At 44.2% G+C, this 22,176-nt stretch overlaps 2 protein-coding genes and 1 long non-coding RNA gene across 3 annotated transcripts; all 3 read right to left on the bottom strand.

The window, feature by feature from the left end:
• Positions 1-1,743: 1,743 nt before the first annotated feature.
• On the bottom strand, positions 1,744-4,610 carry LOC117889261. Its single transcript, XR_004648425.1, has 3 exons — positions 4,487-4,610; positions 2,597-2,706; positions 1,744-1,937 (listed from the first exon to the last, which is right to left on the bottom strand). It is a non-coding gene; the product is annotated as an uncharacterized LOC117889261 (long non-coding RNA).
• Positions 4,611-9,616: 5,006 nt separating this feature from the next.
• LOC117888915 (maestro heat-like repeat-containing protein family member 2B) lies at positions 9,617-11,034 on the bottom strand. Its single transcript, XM_034792709.1, has 3 exons — positions 10,875-11,034; positions 10,382-10,461; positions 9,617-9,893 (listed from the first exon to the last, which is right to left on the bottom strand). Exons 1-3 carry the CDS (start codon positions 10,992-10,994, stop codon positions 9,617-9,619), a joined length of 477 nt encoding a protein of 158 aa, XP_034648600.1. The 5' UTR covers positions 10,995-11,034.
• Positions 11,035-11,667: 633 nt separating this feature from the next.
• Positions 11,668-21,470, bottom strand: LOC117888913 (maestro heat-like repeat-containing protein family member 2B). Its single transcript, XM_034792707.1, has 10 exons — positions 21,185-21,470; positions 20,427-20,571; positions 19,598-19,638; positions 19,150-19,291; positions 17,468-17,520; positions 14,792-14,899; positions 14,317-14,436; positions 13,949-14,071; positions 12,155-12,307; positions 11,668-11,688 (listed from the first exon to the last, which is right to left on the bottom strand). Exons 1-10 carry the CDS (start codon positions 21,191-21,193, stop codon positions 11,668-11,670), a joined length of 915 nt encoding a protein of 304 aa, XP_034648598.1. The 5' UTR covers positions 21,194-21,470.
• Positions 21,471-22,176: the final 706 nt, after the last annotated feature.

The following is a 22,176-nucleotide window of genomic DNA, read 5'->3' as shown; positions in this document are numbered from 1 at the left end:
TCCAGTTTTAAGTACCCAGGACAGCAACTCTATTCTAGCAGCCACACCCTGACTGATACCAAGCAGAGGTCTGATGATAATATTGGCTCTATTCTTTGTAATCAGCCAGGGATTTGGACTTGAAGCTGTCATGCTACCAGGAAACCAACAGCCACTGCTAATTTCCAGAGTGAGGTCAATTCAGGTGTCTAGAGAGGTAGATGTTTCCAACAATACACTCCAGTTATACCAGTAAAGATAGGTCTTTAGGATATCAAAGCAGCTATTAATTAATGGAAACAGAATGACACTTAGTTTCTCTCCGCACCCCACCTTAACATGTTCTTGGACCTTCCTGTAGAAAGACCCAGGCTATTAACCTTTAGGAATTATCCCAACTGTCTGCTGCTTAAAGAAAGCCCTACATCTCCCAGTAAAGCGGTGGGATCCATGTTTCACCAAGATGAATGCAATAGGTAGCGGTATATACCTGTCCATCGGCAGAGGTTGGCCGAGGAGGCTGGAGATCACTGTCTCTAGGTCACGGTGAGCTAAAATGGACACCGCCTCCACCAGGAACTGCCTCAAGCTGCTCTCCTGGATAGCAGGCATGTGGCTATAGATTATAACCAGGATATCTGGCACCTGGAAGGAACAAAGCCAGAAAGAAATGTCCCTTTTTCTTTCGCTCCATTCATTCTACAGAATCAAACCCTTTATTTAGCCATTTAGCCAGTTGCTGCTTTTTTAGAAATTCTTCACTTCAAGAAACAAATGTTCAAATATGTCTGCGTAACTTTAACCCACAAAAATTGCCCACACTTGGCTGTAAAAACTAACACTGACACACACATATACATACCAGGTAATTTAATGTGGTGGTGCCCAGCTATGCATTAAATAAACCAGTTCGCATGCACAAAAGAAGGCTTTGCTTGCCCACATTTTGCAGGTGTGATTTAAGCAGCCAAATCTGACCATTTCCTCGAAGAATGCGGAGTTTATAAACAACCACAAGCACAAAATATGCAAGTGCTTTAAACACAGTGTGCAAATGCCTGGGACTATGAACAGGTGATGACCTCTCATAGTCACTCTTGGCCCTTCATATCTTCAAAACACTGGGCAAACATGGCAGTTCTGCTGCGAGGGTTCCCTGTCCTGAGACCTTTCACCAGCCTTGTTAGAAGATTTGTGGAGTGCTCCTTTCATCTAGCCCTAACGCACTGGGCTCCAGAATAAGACATTTAAATAGTGGATCCCAAAGACACTATAGTTTTCTCCCTCCCTCCCCTCTTCTATTCTTAAAGGGTACGTCTACACAGCAAAAAAATCCCACAGCAGTGTAAAAGTGTAGCTGTTCCTGCTCGGGCTGGAGCCCAGGCTCTGAAACCTGGCAAGAGGGTGGGTCTCAGAGCCCAGGCTCCAGACTGACTGGGAATGACCACAGTGCTATTTTTATCCAGGTAGCCCTTAGCCATAGGCCTCCTAAGAACTGGATGCCTCCAAGTGTCAGTCATTCTGTCTTGTTGTATTTTCCCCAGAGTCTGTTTTTTCAAGCCTTTCTTGGCTGAATACTGTGGCAACAAGCTAGACAAATAAATAACCAACCATCTTCCTTTTCCCTTGGATTATCTGTCTACTGCGATTGATTCTGCCATTGCCTCTCTTAGGGTAGGAACAGGGATGGAATGGACTCTATGTCCGAGGGGGAGAAACAGCAAGATTTTTGTTCATGACACATTAGGGCAAAGATCTAAAAGCCTAGAGTTTAGGCAGAAAACCTCTCCAGTTTCCCGTTTTACCTGGTCCAGCATGGCATCTCCACACTCCTTCAGGATGATCTTCATCCACAGTCCAGCTGCCGTGGCACAGGTGGGGCTGGCAGACAGCATTCCACCCAATGTGGCCTTAATAAAGTCTGTGGCCTGTTCTGAGGGAAAGTACTCACTCACAACCTGGGAACAAATCAAAAACAGGAGAGACTGCAATGAGGTCTGGCTTTTTAAAAATGGAGGTCTAATCTCTCTATGAAAAGATATATGCATCAACAAATTGTTAATGAGCCTCATGTCTAGCGAGCCATTTGGGATTACAATTCTCTCTACAGTCTATATAGGACATTTTGGTATTCTACACTAATGATATCAGGTTAGAGGCAAAGCCTCTGTTGCACAATTAGCACAACATTGTACTGGATATGCAGGAGGTAAGTTTCCAGTTTGTATTCTCTGATATACACTGCATCTTTTTACAACGTATAAAATGAAGTAAAGAGAGGCATGCCCACAACTATAGGCTAAGGCAAACCCACAAAGTGACAGAATGAAGACTGGGTGGTTTCTAACTAACACAGTTTTTTCTCATGGATGGCTGGATAGGTACATGTGTGCGCAGCTGCGTGCGTATTTTCATGTGTGTGCAACATTCTGTGGAATCTGGTTTTTACATGGCATTCAGAGCACACATCTATGAAAAGCATCTTGCTGGTTACTAGCAATGAATGCCCCGCTCCCACAGTTCACTCCAAGTACGGAAAGGCATCATAAAAGCGTAAATGTAAAATGAATAGTGCCCCGTCACTAGAACATCCGCACAAGCTTTTTGAGTCAGTTACCCTGGCCATTTTGGAAGATGCCTGAAACAGAGCCTCAGGGTCTGGAGCTGTTAGTGCTTCACGAAGACATCTCAGCTCCTCCGCCGCTGAGCCCAGGTTCATGGACTGGCCTGAAGTGGAGAAAAGGAGAAAAAGTACTGTAACAATTAATGAAACTGAACCTGTATTGCATGGATATTCATACAGAAGGATCCATGTGCTATGCTGTTATCAGCATAGTGTAAAATCTTGGCCCCATCAAAGTCAATGGCAAAACTCCTGTTGACTGTAATGGAGTCGGGATTACACCCTAAATGTCTGAAAGTTAACAGTAGTGGTATGTTATTGTGAATGATACAGGATTGAACAAGCACTGTATTTAGCTTGGAGCAGCTTTCTGGGTGTGTCTGGTTTCAGTAGCCTCTCTGCTCTCAGTATTTAAATCTAATCTCATAGTCAAGTACAAGTCATGCAGATAGATCTCAGGTTCCAATGTAGAGGTGAATCCCTCCACCAAACTCTCATTGTAGAAGAGATGGGGCTGGACAAAAACTTCGGCAGGAAACCCAGGCTCATCAGTCACTTCTAAACAATGCTGGGATTTCTATCTTGTACATGCAAAGATTGGAGTCCCTTCTTCTGTTTCTGAATCACCAACACTGTTTTTTAGGACTGATTAATAATAATTGGAAATAAGGTGACCAGATGTCCCGAGTTTATAGGGATAGTCCCAATTTGGGGGGTCTTTTTCTTATATAGACTCCTATTACCCCCCACCCCCTGTCCCGAGTTTTCACATTTGCCGTTTGGTCACCCTAATTGGAAATGGCCTTAAACGATAACCAAGCCCTATCCCTTTACATCTAACCATTAGGTGAAAAGAATATCCTACTTTTTCACAGAGGGGAAAATGGCCTACACTTACTCCAGTAGCTTTGAATGCTCATGACAGAGGGCTGCTGGAAGAACTTTTTGTTTAAAGAATTATTCCAGGAAACCCCTCCAATACAGCCAGTGGCAGGGTAAAGAGAATGAAAATGTTTAGTACCACGGGCTTGTCTACATGGAGATAGTCAAGAAAGCTAATCCAAATTAATTTTCAAATGCATTAGTTAAACTTCATTAAACACCTATGGGGACACACTTATTTAGAATTAATAAATTCTATTTATTTAGAATATATATAAATAATTCTAATTTTTTTTATTTAATTAGATAAATAATTTCAGGTTAGTTTCATTCATGTAATTCACTAAAATTAATAAGGACCATTTTAATTCAGAATCAGAGCATCCACACATGTGTTTAATGCCACTTTAAATTTACACCTTTAGTTCATTTGGATTAACTTTCCTTAGGGTACGTCTATACCCAGCCGCTAGTTCGGCGGCTGGCAATCGAACTGCTGGGTTCGACTTATCGCGTCTTGTCTGGACGCGATAAGTCGAACCCGGAAGTGCTCGCCGTCGACTGCGGTACTCCAGCTCGGAGAGAGGAGTACCGCGGAGTCGACGGGGGAGCCTGCCTGCCGTGTGTGGACCGAGGTAAGTTCGAACTAAGGTACTTCGAACTTCAGCTACGTTATTCACGTAGCTGAAGTTGCGTACCTTAGTTCGATTTGGGGGTTTAGTGTAGACCAAGCCTGAGTGTCCCTGTGTAGACAAGCCCTAAGGAATTTAGCAGTTATCTACCTGTATGCAGACCATTTATTATTTGTACAGTTCCCAAAAGTGTGCTAGGCTCTTTACACATCACAATCTTCTCTTCTAATGAGGTATTTACAAGATGCCCACCATTCTGTTATCTAAGTGCCAACAGACACGACAGAAAGAACTAGACAGGCAGAAAAATGGACATTACAACAGTGAAAGAAGGTGAAGAGTTACTTATACCTGCTAATGGTCTCCTCACCTTGTAAACAGAGAAGGCAGCTGATACAGTCAACCACCCACTGACGGGACGTGGCCAGTGAATCACAGCTGTATGGTGCTATTAGTCCAATCAGAGATCCAAACCGATTAAAAGTTTCCTGAGTCTAATTACAAAAGAAGGAAGAATGAACATTCTCCAGCTGTACTAGACTTCACTTGCCATCCTTATTGTTGATACCAGTCAGCTCTGTGTTTTTGGGGAACCAGGGCGCAGTATCTAGCCTGTGTGACTTATGAAGGACACCCCTCACCCCGTCTCTGTTTGAACCAAAACCGATCGGAGAAAAGGTTTGCAGAGAACAACGAAGGGCATGGGGAGATATACCTAGACCCCCCTGACAAGGGTGACAAGATTAAGACTTTTCAATTTTTGCATCCAGAATGTAGAACAGAGACAACTCCCCTAGCCTCATCTGCATGAAAGATGGGATAGGGATTTGCATAAAGAATGGGGAACCGCACTGAACTCTGGGACTAGAAAAGCAGGGACGCACTGCATCATGGGAATCCCTGCTCCAGATGCTAATGAACTTACACCTGCACACACCCAGCTCAGCAATTATCAGAGCAATTCTAGTAATAAATCTTTGATTGATATCCCAAAATACTGTAGCAGCCTAGTTGCCTTGTGAGCTCCCTGTAAGAAAACAACACCCATAGCCAAGAGTGATCAGCTCCTATTGTCTAGCCCAGGGGTCGGCAACCTTTCAGAAGTGGTGTGCCGAGTCTTCATTTATTCACTCTCATTTAAGGTTTCACGTGCCAGTAATACATTTTAACGTTTTTAGAAGGTCTCTTTCTATAAGTCTATAACATATAACTAAACTATTGTTGTATGTAAAGTAAATAAGGTTTTTAAAATGTTTAAGAAGCTTCATTTATAATTAAATTAAAATGTAGAGCCCCCCGGACCGGTGGCCAGGACCCGGGCAGTGTGAGTGCCATTGAAAATCAGCTCGCGTGCCGCCTTTGGCACGTGTGCCATAGGTTTCCTACCCCTGGCCTAGCCTAAAGAAAATCCTTGAGCCATCAGTTTACCCATAAACAAATCTAGTGTTCTCCCTTGAGCCATTGTATTTTCTCTACAAAACCCCCGACCTATGCCCAAGTAAGGGTTCTGATGTATAGACACAAACTCTGCATCAGTTCCATTGGGATTCCATCTCCTGACTGATCGTGCTGGGGGCTCTGCCTGTCTCCAGCACTCAGGACCCTGAGCTACCACCATCACCTGGGAACCCCGACCAGTTCAAGCCTCATGGAGTGGGGGAGATCCCGCTCTCTCTCTGTTTTCTTTTCTACCTCAAGTATTAACCTTTAAAATGTAACTGTTATGTTGGTTTAGCTCCTTGTGTAGTTATCACTATTATTCAATAAATAACTTTTATGGTTCAGCTGGTTGCTTCTCTCGCTCTGAATTTTACTCTTGTGTTTTTAGCTTCCCCCATTTACTCTGCAGCAACGCTTCTTGCACCTAAGCTAAAGATCCCTGTAGTGCCCAAAAATACTGGGGGTTTGCTCATCAAGTGTGTTACTCCCACTACAATTGTAATGTGAAAGTGTGATAGGGATGTGTTAAACTTGGGGCACATAAGGGAGGGGCAGCTGAAAGTGCTGTTCAACCCAGCCTATTGAGACCAGGGGCACATAGGGGTACCAGCTTGAAAGTGCTGCGTAACTCAGCCCACTGAATACAGGGACATATGAGGGGATCAGCTGGGGAGTGCTGATTGACTTGCTTTGCTAGTGTGTGTGTGTGTGCGCGCATCTTCATCTAGTTCTAGTTATTAGCCCTGGGGAACCTAGGTCCTGCAGGATAGCTCCATTGGGAGCTCCATTGGGAGGGGACTTGTAGAAAGAAGGAGTAGAGCTCCATATGAACACACAAGTGACATAAGCAACATATTAACAGAATTACAGAAAACTCCCCCTCCCCCAGAAGAGTAACCCTAATCAATGAGCCTACCCAAAGTGACAGGCACATCTGATAACATTGTGCCTCTGATTTCTGTACTGAACTGGGTAATGCACATTGGAAAACATAATCCCAATTGTACATACAAACGGATGGGGTCTAAATTAGCTGTTATCACTCAAGAAAGAGACCTCAGAGTCATTGTGTACAGTTCTCTGAAAGCATCTGCTCAACATGCAGTCAAAGACCATAACAACATGTTAGGAACCGTTAGGAAAGGGATCGATAATAAGACAGTAAATATCATTATGCCACTATATAAATCTACAGTACCCCCACACCTTGAATACTGTGTGCAGTTTTGGTCATCTCATCTCAAAAAAGATATGTTAGATTTGGAAGAAATACAGAGAAGAGCAACAAAAATGATTAGGCGTATGGGACAACTTCTCGTACAAGGAGAGATTAAAAAGACAGGGACTTTTCAGCTTGGAAAAGAGACGACTAAGAGGGAATATTGTAGAGAACTATAAAATCATGAGTGGTGTAGAGAAAGTCAATAAGGAAGTGTTCTTTAGCCCTTCACATAACACAGGAACAAGGGATCACCCAATGAAATTAATAGGCAGCAGGTTTAAAACAAACAAAAGGAAGCATTTCTTCACACAATGCAGTCAACCTGTGGAACTCATTGCCAGGGAGATGTTGTGAAGGCCAAAAGTATAACTGGGTTCAAAAAAGAATTAGATGAGTTCACGGAGGATAGGTCCATCAATGGCTATTAGCTAACATGGTCAGGGATGCAACCCCATGATCTGGGTGTCTCTAAACCTCTGACTGCCAGCAGCTGGGGCTGGGACTGTCCAACGGGGGATGGTTCACTTGACAATTGCCTTGTTCTGTTCATTCCCTCTGAAGCATCTGGCACCCACCACTGTCAGAAGACAGGATACTGGGCTAGATGAACCATTCTTCTCGGGGATCCAGGATAGCCACTCTTCTGTTTTATGTTCTTAGCTGATTAAATAGAAATTCAGCTTTAGCATCCTGGGAGCATAAGAACCAAGAATGCATTTGTGACACTGGCAGACCAGTCAACCTGTGTATGACCCATAATAACTTAACAAGAGGCGCTTCTACTGTATCAAGACAGTTCACTTGCATGTGAATTTCTAAGAGATGTATTAGTCTAGCAATCATCAACTCATTCAAAAATGAACAATAGAGGCTAAGTGTATTTGTCTGTGTTTATCTATACCTGGTTAGAAGTTTCACAATGTAACCAAATTAGCTTGTAGATGCTAATTCCCTTTCATGTCTTAATTATGTATGCAAGGTGTTCAGTTAACCTTAAAATCAAAGATGTAAGACACTCCAGGAAACCAATCATTTCTACATTATCTTCAGCTTAACTATCTGTGTTATAATGGAAGAACGGCTAATTACCTTATGTGAAGGAATGTAACTAGTTTACTGTGTTAATAGAATGATAATAGAAGATTATCTTCAAAGCAAAGTACAACAGGTGATCTGCATTGGGGGAAGGTCCTTCTGTGACAATTTCTGTGAGGTCGGCTTGTCAGCCTGCTAGAATAGCTATAAAAGAGAAGGCTCGGGCCTGAGCCTATCATCTCTAGTCTGCTTAAACTTTGAACAGGGAAAGTGTAAGCCATAGGACAGAGATTTTCCAAATAATCATTTGGAATAACCTGGAAAGTGCATGGAAAAACTAACAGACTTTACATCTAAGCTGCCTTTGGATTCTGATCTGTTGGGATGATTCCAGAGAGACTTTTACAAATCAGCATCTTGTTAACTAGGGTGGGAGCTCTTCTGTTGTTGACTTGGTGAATCCAAAGATAGAATAAGCCATCAGTTTGGGGGATTGGCTGCCCTCTACTTCTTGCAGTCTGCCCGGAGTGTGGTCACAGCATTGTTGTGTAAACCTCTCTTCTGGAAGCAGGGGGATCTTAGTCACCTTGAGATCCCAGCTGCCGCCCTGGAAGAGTTTTTCATGCATTTGCGTTGAGTGTCAGATCTGATATAAGCAGGGAAGTCAGCTCAAGGAAGAGTAAGAGGCTATACTCACTGTGCTATTAACTGCCTCTTGATAGGCAGTCAGAAGCTGGGTGCTGGCCTGCAAGGCCCTTTCTCTCTCCCACTCCTTCCCTGAACTGAACCATGTCCTCAGTAGCTGTTGGTAGAGCAGGGGAATGGACAGAGTTAGTACCAGAAAATCCCTCCCAAAAGTTCCTCTTAAACAGGTTTAATTGTCACTAGAATTCCTCTCCAAAGCATCTGACCTCGGTGTAGCAAAGGAATTACATATCTAATGGAAGAGCCCCTTAGATATACAAGTCCCAGGGACCAGATTCACCTCTGGTGATTGAAGCCAAAGGAGTTACATGAGAGATGAATCTGGGCCCGTGTATGTGATGTCTGCTGTAGACTGTCTGATGGGAGCTGTCTAGCACTTTGCATGCTGTTTGATGTCTGCTGCTGTGGTCTGTTTCCTGGGCAACTTCTCCCACGTCGAGTGGCAAAATGACAGAGAAGAGCATTTCTTTATATTAATTTGAATAAGAGCAGAGAAGTCCCCCCCCCCGCCTTTTATAACTTCATTTTTATACTAAAGGTGCATCAAACTCCCCACCCCTCAGCTCTTCAAGATATTCTGTTCATGTCTGAGGAATAGGAAGTCTCCTCTGAATGAGTTTCCATACACAGGGCTTAACTCAATATTAATGAATTCTCTTAGAAGAAGTGATCAGTTTCATCTGGTTCTCTTGGATCTGGCTACTGCAGTGGTGATTTTCTTGCCGGTCCAAGTAGTGTCAACTCCATTGTAAGAACTCGATCCCAATCCAGCCCTGGCATAAAATGGCATAGCTTCCATGGATTTCAATGGGGCACATGCCCACTTATCACAAGGAAGAATGTAGTGCGTTCTCCCTAAAATTAACTCCGTTGTGGAAAATTCCTCCACAACTGAAGCTTGACCCTCTAAATCTCTGACTCTTCCCTGCTGTAACACAAGAAACAATCTCCATCGCGGTTCAATGGTCTACTCACTTCAAACATTTCCTGAAACCAGTCTGCCGTTGGTTCTTCCTCCAGCAAAGTCTTCATTAGCTTGCCAAGGGCTTCCAAGGACCCTACATACAGTGACTGAAACCAGAAGAGAAGGTGTGAGGCTCAGCACGGATCATTTGTGTGTGTGGGCCGGGGAAAGCTAACCATAACCTTGCCAGGGAGGCCATGTGTGACTGCCATCACCCAGTGCCTGCTGGGCAGAAATACAGTGGATGGTGCCAGAGGAGAATTGTTGTCACGTACCTGTATATGCAGAGCATCCTTTGCTGTCTCGCCTTCCTCTTTCATCTTCTCCAAGGGAGGAAGGGGAAATAAACTTTTGAAACACTCATCAAGGAGCTCATGGTTTTCCTCCAAGGTCAAAGATGGTTTGAGTTTGCTGGCAGAAGAAAGATAGGGAGAAAAGTCATGCATTAGACTCAGTACCACCTCCAAGTAAAAGAGTGGGTCCAATGGCTAGAGAGTGCCCCAGTCTAGAACCCCAAATGCAAACAACCCTTCACTTTGCAGCTGAGCACCTCTTTGCACCTCTATTAAGTATTGGCTTATCTAGAAGTAAAGCTAAAGCGTCAAGTCCCCTTTTTAGAGAAACCCACAAGCTTCCTTCCCCGTGCCAGCTAGCCAGACACCTCCCTCCCCATCTGAACTCTCCTCCATTGTACTGCATGCCCCACAACCTCCAGTCTTGTGTCTTTCAAGCACAAACCTCCAAATGGACACATTCGAACCCTCAAGAACGAAAGTTCTGCTGGTGAGCAGCATGTGAGCCAAACCCTGCAGGCATCAGACTGCTCCCAACCTGACACTCCTGAATTAAAAAATAAGAAGTCATCACAGTGCCAGGAAATATGGCAGAAAATAGCCTACCTCAGATGTCCAATGGCAAGAATTGCCTTGTAGCGAACTGGAGATGCCAGGGAATCCAGTGGTTCCTTTTTAATGAAGTCCTGAAATGCATTAATAGGGACATAAAAAATGGGAAATGGATTTGAAAGGCAGAGAGGTCTTCCTCTCTCACCCTGAAATAGGGCCATATGCCAGACCTGTAATAAACAGACACCGGGCTCAGCAGGCTCTCTGCCTCTGAAATGGACCGTAGGGCCATCTGCAGGCTATACGGAGGACAGAAAGATAACTCACCAGACACAACCCATTCCTTCCAGTTACAGCCCACAATATGTCAGCATCCCTGCCGAGCTCAGCGTGGACCCAGCATTCGGGGTGCCATGCAGGTAGCTCATGAGACTGCAGTAGTACAGTCACAGCCAGTGGATAAAATAACATCTCCCTGGAAAACCAGTCTTATTGCATTACAACAAACTCCTTTGTACTTCAGTCCTCAAAGCTCCTCATCACTCACCAGCATGTAGCCAAGGAGCTCCTGTTTGTAAGAGAATTCGAACTCCTGGGAGTCGCTGGTCTCCAAGATGGCACAGCTAATCTCCGTGACATTCTGGATGAGGGTTAATTTTAGGTACATGTCCTACATAATCCAGAAGGAGAAACAAGAGGATGTGGAAGAGAAACTGGGAGAAGAACCAGAGTCCAGAAGATAAAGATCAGGAATTAAATCTAGCCTCAGGAGAGGAGAGCTGTGTCCGCAGACCCCAGAAGGCAGAGGACCCCAGCTCTGCACCCACCTCAGAAGATAAGAAAACCCAGGTTCATCAAATAAATCCAGGTCCACTTACACCAGAGCAGCCAGGACTCCTGCTTGATGTAGCAAGGAAATCAAGCTCTGTGCAATTTAAACAAGCAACTTGTGTATAGAAAATGCAAGAGCTGAGAGCAGATTATTTAGAATTTACCTTGTTCGTAACAGTGATGCCCAGCACCTGAAAAACAAAATGCAAAACAGCTCTTAGCAATGTATGTCCAACATAACACACATCCTCAAAATGTCCTGGCTGGTGAATATGGAGCAGAGAGAAATCACTATTGTTCAATCTTCCAAAAGGCAGGAAATGTATCCAGAGGGGGTGTTTTGCAGAGGTCAATATCAGGGGCCACACTACATAATATTTGCATTTGTGAACTACTAGAAGATATCAGTTTGGTTCAACTGTTTTTGACAATGCCTAAGTGAGAGTCTCAGTCGGACAGGGCAGAATTGAATGGCAAAGTGACGTGGAAAGGTTGCACGGAGATAAGAGTCAGTGCCAGCAGTCAGACACCTAGGGAACAGAAATAAGGAGCACACAGACAAACAAGAAGACAGATAAGAGGTAAGGGAAGTAGTGTGTCCAAGAAACAGAGTGACAGCAAATCAACTAAATACAAGCTAGCACTCGTCTCTCTTGGGTAGCGAAAGATAGCGCTAGATACACATACATATTAGGGGAGTTAGAGTGTTATTCTGAATAGCCTGAGTCTGAATGCATCTGAATTACTGGGTAGCTGTGGTCTACAGAATTTCAGAAGAATATAGAGAAACTAGAGAAAATACAAAGAAGAGCAACAAAAATGCTACAACATGTGACAACTCCCGCTCCGTCCATTACAGTTTTAAATTTGAGTTATGTGACAAATTATTGCTCAAAGGAGAGTTTTAGAACATACAAGCCCTCGCTCTGTAAACTCAGAGTCAATGCTATCACTTCAGGGTAATGCCCCTAACACTCATCACGCAAAAGCTCTTACCCGACAACTGGCTCTGTAATGGTGAAGGATGTTCCCTGTGATGTCTGCCTCTACTCGGGAGAGAAGCTGGTCTTTTGGAGCATGAACAGCCACGTTGCTGTATGTCAGCATCAGGGTGCTGCGAGTCTTGCCTCTTTTCCCATGGTGGTAGTCCTAGACAATCGGAAATGTCACTAGAGACAAGTTCTTGTGATTCGTTTTGCCTTGGAATTCTGATCTGCTGCTGACCGAGGAATTGCTCACAGCCAAAGATCTCAAACCACTTGCAAACTGCATTTAAGCAATATAATAACTGTGTGAGGTAGGGAGTTATTAGTATCTCCATCATTCCCACGGGTCACTCTGACACAGAGAGCCTAAAATGCTGAACCTACAGCAGTGAAGTACATGGGAGCTTAGTCGTTGACACTGGTGGGTACAAGATCAGGTGCTAAATGTCTTGCCTAAGGCTGCACAGTGAGTAAATGCAGAGCCAGCAATGGAAGCCCAGAGGCCTAGTCTCCTGCTCTATCCTTTAGATCAGTGGTTTTCAACCAGGGGTACTTGTGTACCCCTGAGGGTCTGCAGAGGTCTTCCAGGGGTATATCAACTCATCTAGATATTTGCCTAGTTTTAGAATCATAGAATATCAGGGTTGGAAGGGACCTCAGGACGTCATCTAGTCCAACCCCCTGCTCAAAGCAGGACCAATTCCCAACTAAATCATCCCAGCCAGGGCTTTGTCAAGCCTGACCTTAGAAACCGCTAAGGAAGGAGATTCCATCACCTCCGTAGGGAACCCATTCCAATGCTTCACCACCCTCCTAGTGAAAAAGTTTTTCCTAATATCCAACCTAAACCTCCCCCACTGCAACTTGAGACCATTACTCCTTGTTCTGTCATCTGCTACCACTGAGAACAGTCTAGATCCATCCTCTTTGTAACCCCCTTTCAGGTAGTTGAAAGCAGCTATCAAATCCCCTCTCATTCTTCTCTTCTGCAGACTAAACAATCCCAGTTCTCTCAGCCTCTCCTCATAAGTCATGTGCTCCAGACCCCTAATCATTTTTGTTGCCCTCTGCTGGACTCTTTCCAATTTTTCACATCCTTCTTGTAATGTGGGGCCCAAAACTGGACACAGTACTCCAGATGAGGCCTCACCAATGTCCAATAGAGGGGAACGATCACGTCCCTCGATCTGCTGGAAATGCCCCTACTTATACAGCAACAAGGGCACATTGTTGACTCATATCCAGCTTCTCATTCACTGTAACCCCTAGGTCCTTTTCTGCAGAACTGCTTCCTAGCCATTCGGTCCCTAGTCTGTAACAGTAAATGGGATTCTTCCGTCCTAAGTGCAGGACTCTGCACTTGTCCTTGTTGAACCTCATCAGGTTTCTTTTGGACCAATCCTCTAATTTGTCTAGGTCCCTCTGTATCCTAATCCCTACCCTCCAGTGTATCTACCATCATTTTACAACAGACTGCCTGCAGTTAAGCAGAGAGGAGCACAATCTGAAGCTGGGGTTCTCTCAAATGATTTTTATCGTCTGATGTCTCATGGTTTGAGCGCCCCTCCCATGCACAATATGTGGGAACTACATCAGTCACTTGCATGGAAAAGACATCAGACGATAAAAATCATTTGAGAGACCCCCAGCTCCAGATTGTGCTCCTCTCTGCTTAACTGCAGGCATCACGCAGAATGCATACATTGGGGGACAATGCTAGCTGACCAGAGCAGACACTACTGCGGGGTTGCTGCCCTTGCTTTAGAGGGAGAGAAAGTTTGAGAGTAGCCCCTGGCTCCTTTACCTTCAGGCGGCCGATGAACCCAGAAATCTTAACCTTGCTCATTGCAGCCCCAAACTCCTGAAGTGCGTTCAAGGTGAGGTCCAAGTGGTTCTCAGCAGAGAATGCGAGGATGGAAATGACTCCCTGTCACCCAAGAAAAATACTGGTTAGGATCTATCCAGGTGCCTGATAGACCCCACGAGTCCGTTCCTTTCACCTGAAGTGGTATAAAGTGCCAGTGAGGCCTGAGACACATGGGGGCTGAGTGAAATAGCAATGAAGAGGATATGAAGCAAAATGGCATCTGTCCCAGGCCAACTCAGAGCTGAGCCCCACAGGGAGCATTCAGGGATTACTTGGTAAAGTGGGGAGAGGGACAGAGTCCTCACCTCTCTCTCAGGGGCTTCCATACAATCTGTTGTCGTCAGAAATTTATGAGTCTGTGATTTAACGTGGACCAGGTCCTGACAAACTGCTAAGGACGTTCCTAGTGCCTTATACAGGAAACTCTGAAAGAAAGAGACCAGCCCTGAGATATCAGTAACACAACGTGCCTGTCAGTACAGACCCAGCTCAGCAACACTCAGGAAGGAACAAGATAGCCAAGGCCAAGCATCCATACTGCAGAAACATCCCATCATGTAGCCCAACCAGAGAACCAACAATGCAGTACAGACAAGCAGCCTGTCCAAGCAAATATTGGAAGGGCGGGCGGGGGGCAAGACAGCAGGGAACAAGTAAAAACAAATTTTATATGCAGAATAAAATATAAAGTAATGAAGCCTTGAGAGAAGCCTTATGCAGCCCTCCAATCAGAATTTCAAGGGAAATTAACGAGAAACTAAGCCTTAACAGATAACAAACCTTCTCTTTGGAGGGGCTGGCATAGCCGGCCATCTGCTGGCTCAACTCAAGGCTTATCTGGCTGCTCCAGGCACTGTCACCTATCATCTCCAGAGATGTTCTTAGGAACTGAGTGTAAAACAAGAGTTAAAGCAGATGGTTAATTTCAAGAATTTGGGGGTTGTTGTGGGGTTTGTTTGTTTGTTTGTTTATTTGGTGTTTTTTTTCTTCCTTGTTCTCTGTTGTCAACTTTCCAATATTCAGGTGTCATGGGAAGATTATTTCCCTATTGAGAACTATAAACATCAACAACCCAGACTTCCTCTGCCTGTTGTTCTTTAACCTTTGCCTGATGATTCCTCTCAGTCTCCAAACCCAGATGGACAGTGAACTGGAGAATGAGATGGAGCCAAGAAATCTGACCATTGAGGAGTGATTCTATAGTGGATGGAGAATGGGTCTAATAAATTTTGAACAAAGGGCCCTGGACTATGAAGGACCAGGCACCTTCTCTGAAGTGTTATGGACCCTTTATGCCACCTCCCGAGGGTCCCCAGGATTGTGAGGTACCTCACGACCACCTGCCCTTAGCATGAGGAAGCCTCCTCTGTGCCTGCCACATGTCAGCTCCTGACTCTGCCAGCCACAGGAAACACAAGCACACCCTTCTCACCCCATCCAGGCTCCACTGTCCTTCTACAGGTAAGCAATCAGTACAGTCCAACCACCGAGCCCTCTGTGCATCCCGAGAATGTCCAGCCCCTGTTCCACTGGACACTCACAGAATTCATAGGTTTGCTACACACCTGTCACCGGTGTCACCTCAGCATCATCGCTCCATTTAACACACTTAGATACGTTTAGAGTGAAAACAACTATACTTCACTTAGATACGTTTAGAGTGAAAACAAGTAGAGTTTAATTCACAAAGGTCAGAGATTTGAGAAGCAGCAAGTAAAATTAATGTAAACAAATGGTTACATAAAAATAAAATCATAACACACTTCTAGAGCTTAAACTTAGATAACCAAACATTCCCCTGTCTCACAAAGGATAGCTCCCCCAAATCTCTCTCCCAGCATGAAACACCCAAACCAAATGTGATCCTCCATTCATAAGACAAGCCAGCTGGCAGTTCGTCCAATAGGTGAAGGATACCTGGTACAGGATACCTCTGGACCTCCAGATATAGTTCCAAGCATCCATTGTCTTTACTTGTAAACAGGGTACCCCCTATTTTTTGTTTGTTTTTCTTGTATCGAATCTCCTCTGGAGACTTTGCAATCACTTGATTAGAATGTTGCTCTATTGATTAGCATCCACTGTGAAGAATTACTCATCTACATACAGCCATTCAGGCAGATAAGCGTCTTCTGCCTGAAAGAAACTTGTTGATCACTTTCTGGTGACCAGCCCCAACTCACAGACCTTAAAAGCATAAATTTCAGTGTACAACCATAACGCCTTATATATTATCCATCCAGTCACTGTGCAATGATTATGATGATCCGTATGGCACAGGTATCCAGTAAAGGCTTTACATGACACCCTTTGATTATATGGAGATCAGATCCAGGGAATCCTGGTAATCCTATGCACTCCTGTGGCCTCTGCCACTGGGTACCCAAAGGACTGGGGTCACACCCTCAACTCCCATTGAAGTCAGCAAGAGGTTAGTAGCTCTCAGCACTTTGCTGTTTCAGGCCCGAATTTTGAACAGCAGCCAGAAAATATCAGAAACCTCACAAGAGAACCTAATCTTCTTTGATTTTTTAGCCCAAAGAATTTCAAATGAGGCTGGCTCTGGAATGGGAAATTCTAGAGTGTAATCCAACCCCAAATGGAACTCCAAACCTTCTCGGGCTTATTTGTCACTAGGTCCTTTCCTTTCATTTTCAACGCTCGCCATAAAAATGTTCCTTGTCTGGATTTACACAAGGCTGTAAAGAGCTCTTTCTGACCAGAAAGGCTTCTCCATGAGATACGGTCACCAAACCTTGTCTTGTCTCTTTTCCTTTTTGGGTTTCTCAGAGCAAATTTTCTTTTGAGTGGCAAATAGAAAAAAAGAATCCTTTAAATGTCCCCCAGTGATGCATTAGCACCATTAGCATGCTGGTTTTCTGGTTAAGTTTTGTGTTGTTCCCAGTGGTAATACAGAGTTATTTATAACTAGAGCTGGTTGGACAATAGTAAGTCCATTTCACAAAACAAGTGGGATTTTTTTGTTTTCTTGATTTTTCAACACACAAATGAAAAAACAAAAAATATTTTGCTTTTCAAAATCAAAAATGACCATTATTCAATTCTTTGTTTTCCCTCTTTCCTTCCCTTTATCCCTCGTCCCCATGCCTGTTTCCCCCTCTTCCACTTTGTGACTGAAAAAGCTGGAGGGGGGAGAAGACAAACAGGAAAGCAACTGGAAAAAAAAAACAAAACAAATCAATTTCAGTTTCAAAAAACTAAACATTTTCTATTTGGGTTGGGGTTGCTTTGTTTTGTGTAAAAAAAAAAAACTGAAAAATTTGAAAATATCCCATGAAAATAAAAAAGGCCATTTTTCACTGAACAAAAGTTGCAAATGAAATGGTTTGACCAGCTCTGCTTATAATGAATAATTTATCATTATTCTTTCCCCAGCTGATACATCTGGAGGGGGGAGGGAGGGCTGTGACAATACAGCTGAAAGCCAACTTGTACCTGAAGCAGCATGTGTTCCCACCGTTCATGGTCCAGGGAATTCTCTGTGTTTCCTATAAAGCAGGAGGCAAAACAATAACGTCACCTAGGTTAGCAAGAAGAGTCGTCCCAGGTATCTCCTTTGCAATCAGTCCTTCTAAAACTCCTGGTCTGCCAAGCTGTAACATACCTGGGCTTTCAAGGCTAAATGGGACCTACGCCAACGTTCTTTGTTGGACCAACAGAAAGTATCACGTTATGTACCCTGCTGGCATTTTTATTCAGGGTCAGTCAACCCACCAGGAGTGAGATGCTGAGCACTCCTAATTCCTGGTGACTTTAATGGGAGCTGAGGGTGCTTAGCACATCACAAAACTGTTCAGCACATCAGAAGACTGGGTTTAATGTGAATACAAACTTTTCCTGCATAATAAGAGATTCTGGACTTGATCCTAACTTGATGTAAATCGGTGTAGCTTCACTGAAGTCAATGGAATTATATTGATCTACATCAGCTGAGAATCTGGCCCTGTTTCTGAAGGTCCAGCTCTAACCTACCCTTCTTTAATGTCGGCACAATGTAATACTGGGGACTCTGTACAGCAACAACAACTAGGGAAGATACAGCTCATTTCTTAAATCTTTTTTTGAATATCAAACCCACTTGAACATTTTGGGGTCCGATGTTCCTCAGAAAGATATCGGGTTTGTGCTCCACATAGGGTCTGTCATACTCCACAGAGACTGTACTGGCATAGCTACGTCATTGGAGCTCTGCTGGCATAACCCCATAGTGTAGACAAAGCCGACACCAGGGGTTGGCAACCTTTCAGAAGTGGTGTGCCGAGTCTTCATTTATTCACTCTGATTTAAGGATTCGCATGCCAGTAATACATTTTAACGTTTTAAGAAGGTCTCTTTCTATAAGTCTATAATATATAACTATTGTTGTATGTAAAGTAAATAAGGTTTTTAAAATGTTTAAGAAGCTTCATTTAAAATTAAATTAAAATGCAGAGCCCCCTGGACCAGTGGCCAGGACCCGGGCAGCGTGAGTGCCACTGAAAATCAGCTCGCGGGCCGCCTTTGGCACGCGTGCCATAGGTTGCCTACCCTTGGCCTACACTGACTGAAGGGTTTTTTCCACTGAGGTCAATAGATTCATACCACTGTAAAATTGGTGAAAGACATTTTTAGGCCCATAATACCTAGATTCTACAAAGGGCACCCACTTGGCCAACCTAGCTTTTATGGCTCGGGTTTCCTTACAGAAAGAAAAACTCTGGGTTTTTTAATTGAATCACCCTTGAAAGTAAACATGGGGTTTAATTTTCAGAAAAATTCCGTTTCCAAAATCAGACTATATATGTAACTCCAAAATATTTCACTAACCTCCAGCTTCATGTGTATTCAACCTAGCAAAGGTGTGGGGGGAACTGCTGTAAAATTTCCATGCAGCTGAAACCTTCCTGGCCTGATTCTGCCCTGATTGAATTGGCCTCAGTGGTTAAACTCTGGATTTACCCCAGTGGTTCACAGTTATCCAGGTGAAGGAAAAGTGAGGGCCTAGAAGCCCAATTTCAATTCCTCACTGTTCCCATGTACTGCAGCACGAATGGCACAACACATGTCAATACGAAGCTGCATTTTGTGGCTTCCCTTCTATTGTCCATGGACCGCACTCCTACTGACTAGCACTTTACCTTCAATGTACTGCAGCAGAGGTGGGATATTTAGTACCCACATCTCACCCACTGCTGCGTGGATATTGTGGTGCAGGGCCTCAAGTAATTGCAAGGCAGCACATCCATGTCCTTCTCTTTCATAAGGGGATGAAGCTACTACCTGTCAATGAGAGAGAAAGAACAGGCTAAGTTTTGCCAGCACAATACCAGTTTGTTCCTGAAGGAGGGAATAGTTCAGACTCTCTCATTGTGGAGACCATACAATAGAGTTGTTGCTTCTACTGCAGTGTCGTCCTGAAGAAGAAAGCATTCTAGCTAGTATGAGGATGCAGAACAGTGTGTCTCAGGAGAGGGCAGAGAGAGAGATCCAATCATACACATTCCCCAGCCTGTCTATAAGCATCTAGCTATAAAACTGATTTTTATAGTTAATTGTCCCACTTTACATTTCTCATGGTCTACTCACCAGGAGTCGTGCCAGCAGCCCCTGGGGTGTAGGGAGTTTCACTAGGGAAAGAAACAGACTATCATTAATTATGCCAGGTTTTGCAGAGAGTCCTGCTGATACAACAAGGAGTCTGGTGGCACCTTAAAGACTAACCGATTTATTTGGGCATAAGCTTTCGTGGGTAAAAACCTCACTTCTTCGGATGCATAGAGTGAAAGTTACAGATGCAGGCATTATATACTGACACATGGAGAGAAGGGAGTTTCTTCGCAAGTGGAGAACCAGTGTTGACAGGGCCAATTCAATCAGGGTGGATGTAGTCCACTCCCACTAATAGATGAGGAGGTGTCAATTCCAGCCAGCTGGCTGGCTCATTACAGAAGCAGCTTTTCCTCTCCTGGAATTGACACCTCCTCATCTATTAGTGGGAGTGGACCACATCCACCTATCCATTTCCAACGTGCCCACCAATGTTGAATACAGCTGATAATAATTTGCATTTCCATAGTGCTTTCAGTCTGAGCATCTCAAAATGCTTTACAAACAGGAATGAATTCCGCCTCACAGCACCTCTATGAGGTTGGCATTCATTACTCCTTCATTTCACAAGTGGGGAAGCTGAGAGAGAAAGATCAAGTGATTTCCCCCAAGATCACACCAGAATTTTGGTGGCAAGCTGTGAACAGAACCCACGTTTCCTAGCTCCCTCCCATGGCCATGTTGTCATCACAAGACCATCCCTCATTCATTTTAGCCTCCTGATTGCAGACGAGAGAACTGGAGCAGACTGAACCTGTTCATTGCATAGTGCCTGGAGAGAATAAATGAAAGAGTTTCTGTTATAAACCTGGTCCACTGTAGTCGAGGCAAGCAGCTTCTTCTCCTTCCTGCTGCTTTTTCTCAACCAGTTCCCTAAGGCATCTGCAGAGAGGCTTCAAAGTACCAGTGTACTGAGCTGGCACCACATACTCCAGAAGCCTTGGCCATAACACCTGCAGAGAAGAGCGAGACTGTTCAGTACACAGCTATTTCCATTCCCCCACCTCCAGTATCCTGCTGTCTGAATCCCTCCCTGTCATGTAGCTTCTCCTTTTATTCATCACTGACCCTTCCCTAACCTATCACCTCATCTCTCTCTCCCCATCATCTCACTCTACCTGTCCGGTGCCCCCGCACTCTGTCTTTTAAATACACTGCCTTGTTTGGTGAATCCTCTTTCCCTGCATTAGAGCATTATGGAGCTATTTAGATAGCACCATAAACTCACCCAAAACTTTACAGACCTATGTAAGGCACAGCCCCAGCCCCAATATCTGTTCAAATCCAGGATCACCAAATCTAAATTTCAGAAGGGGGGGTTCAGACAGTGGAAAGAATTAAGAGAAGATCTCTGCAACATGATTCCTTCCAGTTAAGTTGCTTTATATCTTTTCTCTAATGTGAACCACTTACTCCATGATGAAGGGGTCACACCATCCCTGACATGAATTTGACATGCTGTTCCTCCATTATGCTGACTGTGCAAAAAGCTTCCTTGTGGAGAGGTACAAGGAACGTAAAGAAGAAGGTCCCTATTTCAAGAAGCAGTAGCAACAGGTCACTTACTTGGGTCATTCCATTGACTGAGGTGTCCAGACATTGCAGGATGTCAATGCACAGGGTTTGGATAGTGCCTTCTTCCTCAATAGCCTGGGTGAGAAGTGTTGTACCCTGCTGTGAGATAGCTATATAGAACTTATGAGCTAGTAGTAAGACACTGGCTATAGAATCAGTGTCCTTCTCTTACGAAGCCATCTTGAACATTGACCTATGCCTGCTTTTATAATGCACTGGAAGTGCACAAACGTCTGAAGGAAAGAGAATAATAGAAACTCCTAACTGGTGGGTCAGATCCCAGGCTTAGGAAAACCCTAAAGTGAAGGGAATGATTCACTGAACACAAAAGAGTTTCCCCAACAGTGTTAAATGTTTTTAAATTTGAAAAACTGTTTCATCTTTTTATCTCTGAGGAAAAACATTCAGACTCCGCCCAGTGGAAATAAATATGCAGAACCAGGGGGATCCACTCTGTTTATTCTGATGCCCCAACCAGCTTGGTCATTCTGTGTGTAGTGAGTGTCATAGAATCATAGACTATCAGGGTTGGAAGGGACCTCAGGAGGTCATCTAGTCCCACCCCCTGCTCAAAGCAGGACCAATTCCCAACTAAATCATCCCAGCCAGGGCTTTGTCAAGCCGGGCCTTAAAAACCTCCAAGGAAGGAGATTCCACCACCTCCCTAGGTAAAGCATTCCAGTGCTTCACCACCCTCCTAGTGAAATAGTGTGATTCTATCAACAATTTACTGTAACGTTGAACTGTTTATGTTAATACATATCATGGATCCAGTCATGGAGCACAAAGTGTCTGGAGCCCCTGGCTGTGTCCATGGATAGAAATACGGATTGAAGATATTTTTAAATTAGTACATGTAGAGTAGAGTACATATAGTGAGGGAAATAGGCAGCAAGCTTTTCCAGGCTCCTGACAGTCTGGGATGCAGCCTGCATAACCTCGGTGTTTTGCTGATAGTTTATGTAGGCTTCAACAGCCACAGA

Source organism: Trachemys scripta, chromosome 16 (assembly GCF_013100865.1).
Source record: "Trachemys scripta elegans isolate TJP31775 chromosome 16, CAS_Tse_1.0, whole genome shotgun sequence".
In the NCBI taxonomy this organism is placed as follows: domain Eukaryota; kingdom Metazoa; phylum Chordata; order Testudines; family Emydidae; genus Trachemys; species Trachemys scripta.
The sequence above is the reverse complement of the archived record's forward strand: the minus strand, read 5'-3'. Positions and strand labels throughout refer to the sequence as shown.

Coding starts and splice junctions, on each gene's coding strand:
- LOC117888915 (XM_034792709.1), bottom strand. CDS start 10,994: ATGTACCTAAAATTAACCCTCATCCAGAATGTCACGGAGATTAGCTGT. Junction 10,462..10,874: donor AGCTCCTTGGCTACATGCTG/GTGAGTGATGAG, acceptor AATGCATTTCAG/GACTTCATTAAAAAGGAACC. Junction 9,894..10,381: donor CTTGCCATTGGACATCTGAG/GTAGGCTATTTT, acceptor TTCTTCTGCCAG/CAAACTCAAACCATCTTTGA.
- LOC117888913 (XM_034792707.1), bottom strand. Junction 19,292..19,597: donor GGCTGCTGGCACGACTCCTG/GTGAGTAGACCA, acceptor TCTCATTGACAG/GTAGTAGCTTCATCCCCTTA. Junction 12,308..13,948: donor GGTTCATCGGCCGCCTGAAG/GTAAAGGAGCCA, acceptor CCGATTGTCTAG/GACTACCACCATGGGAAAAG.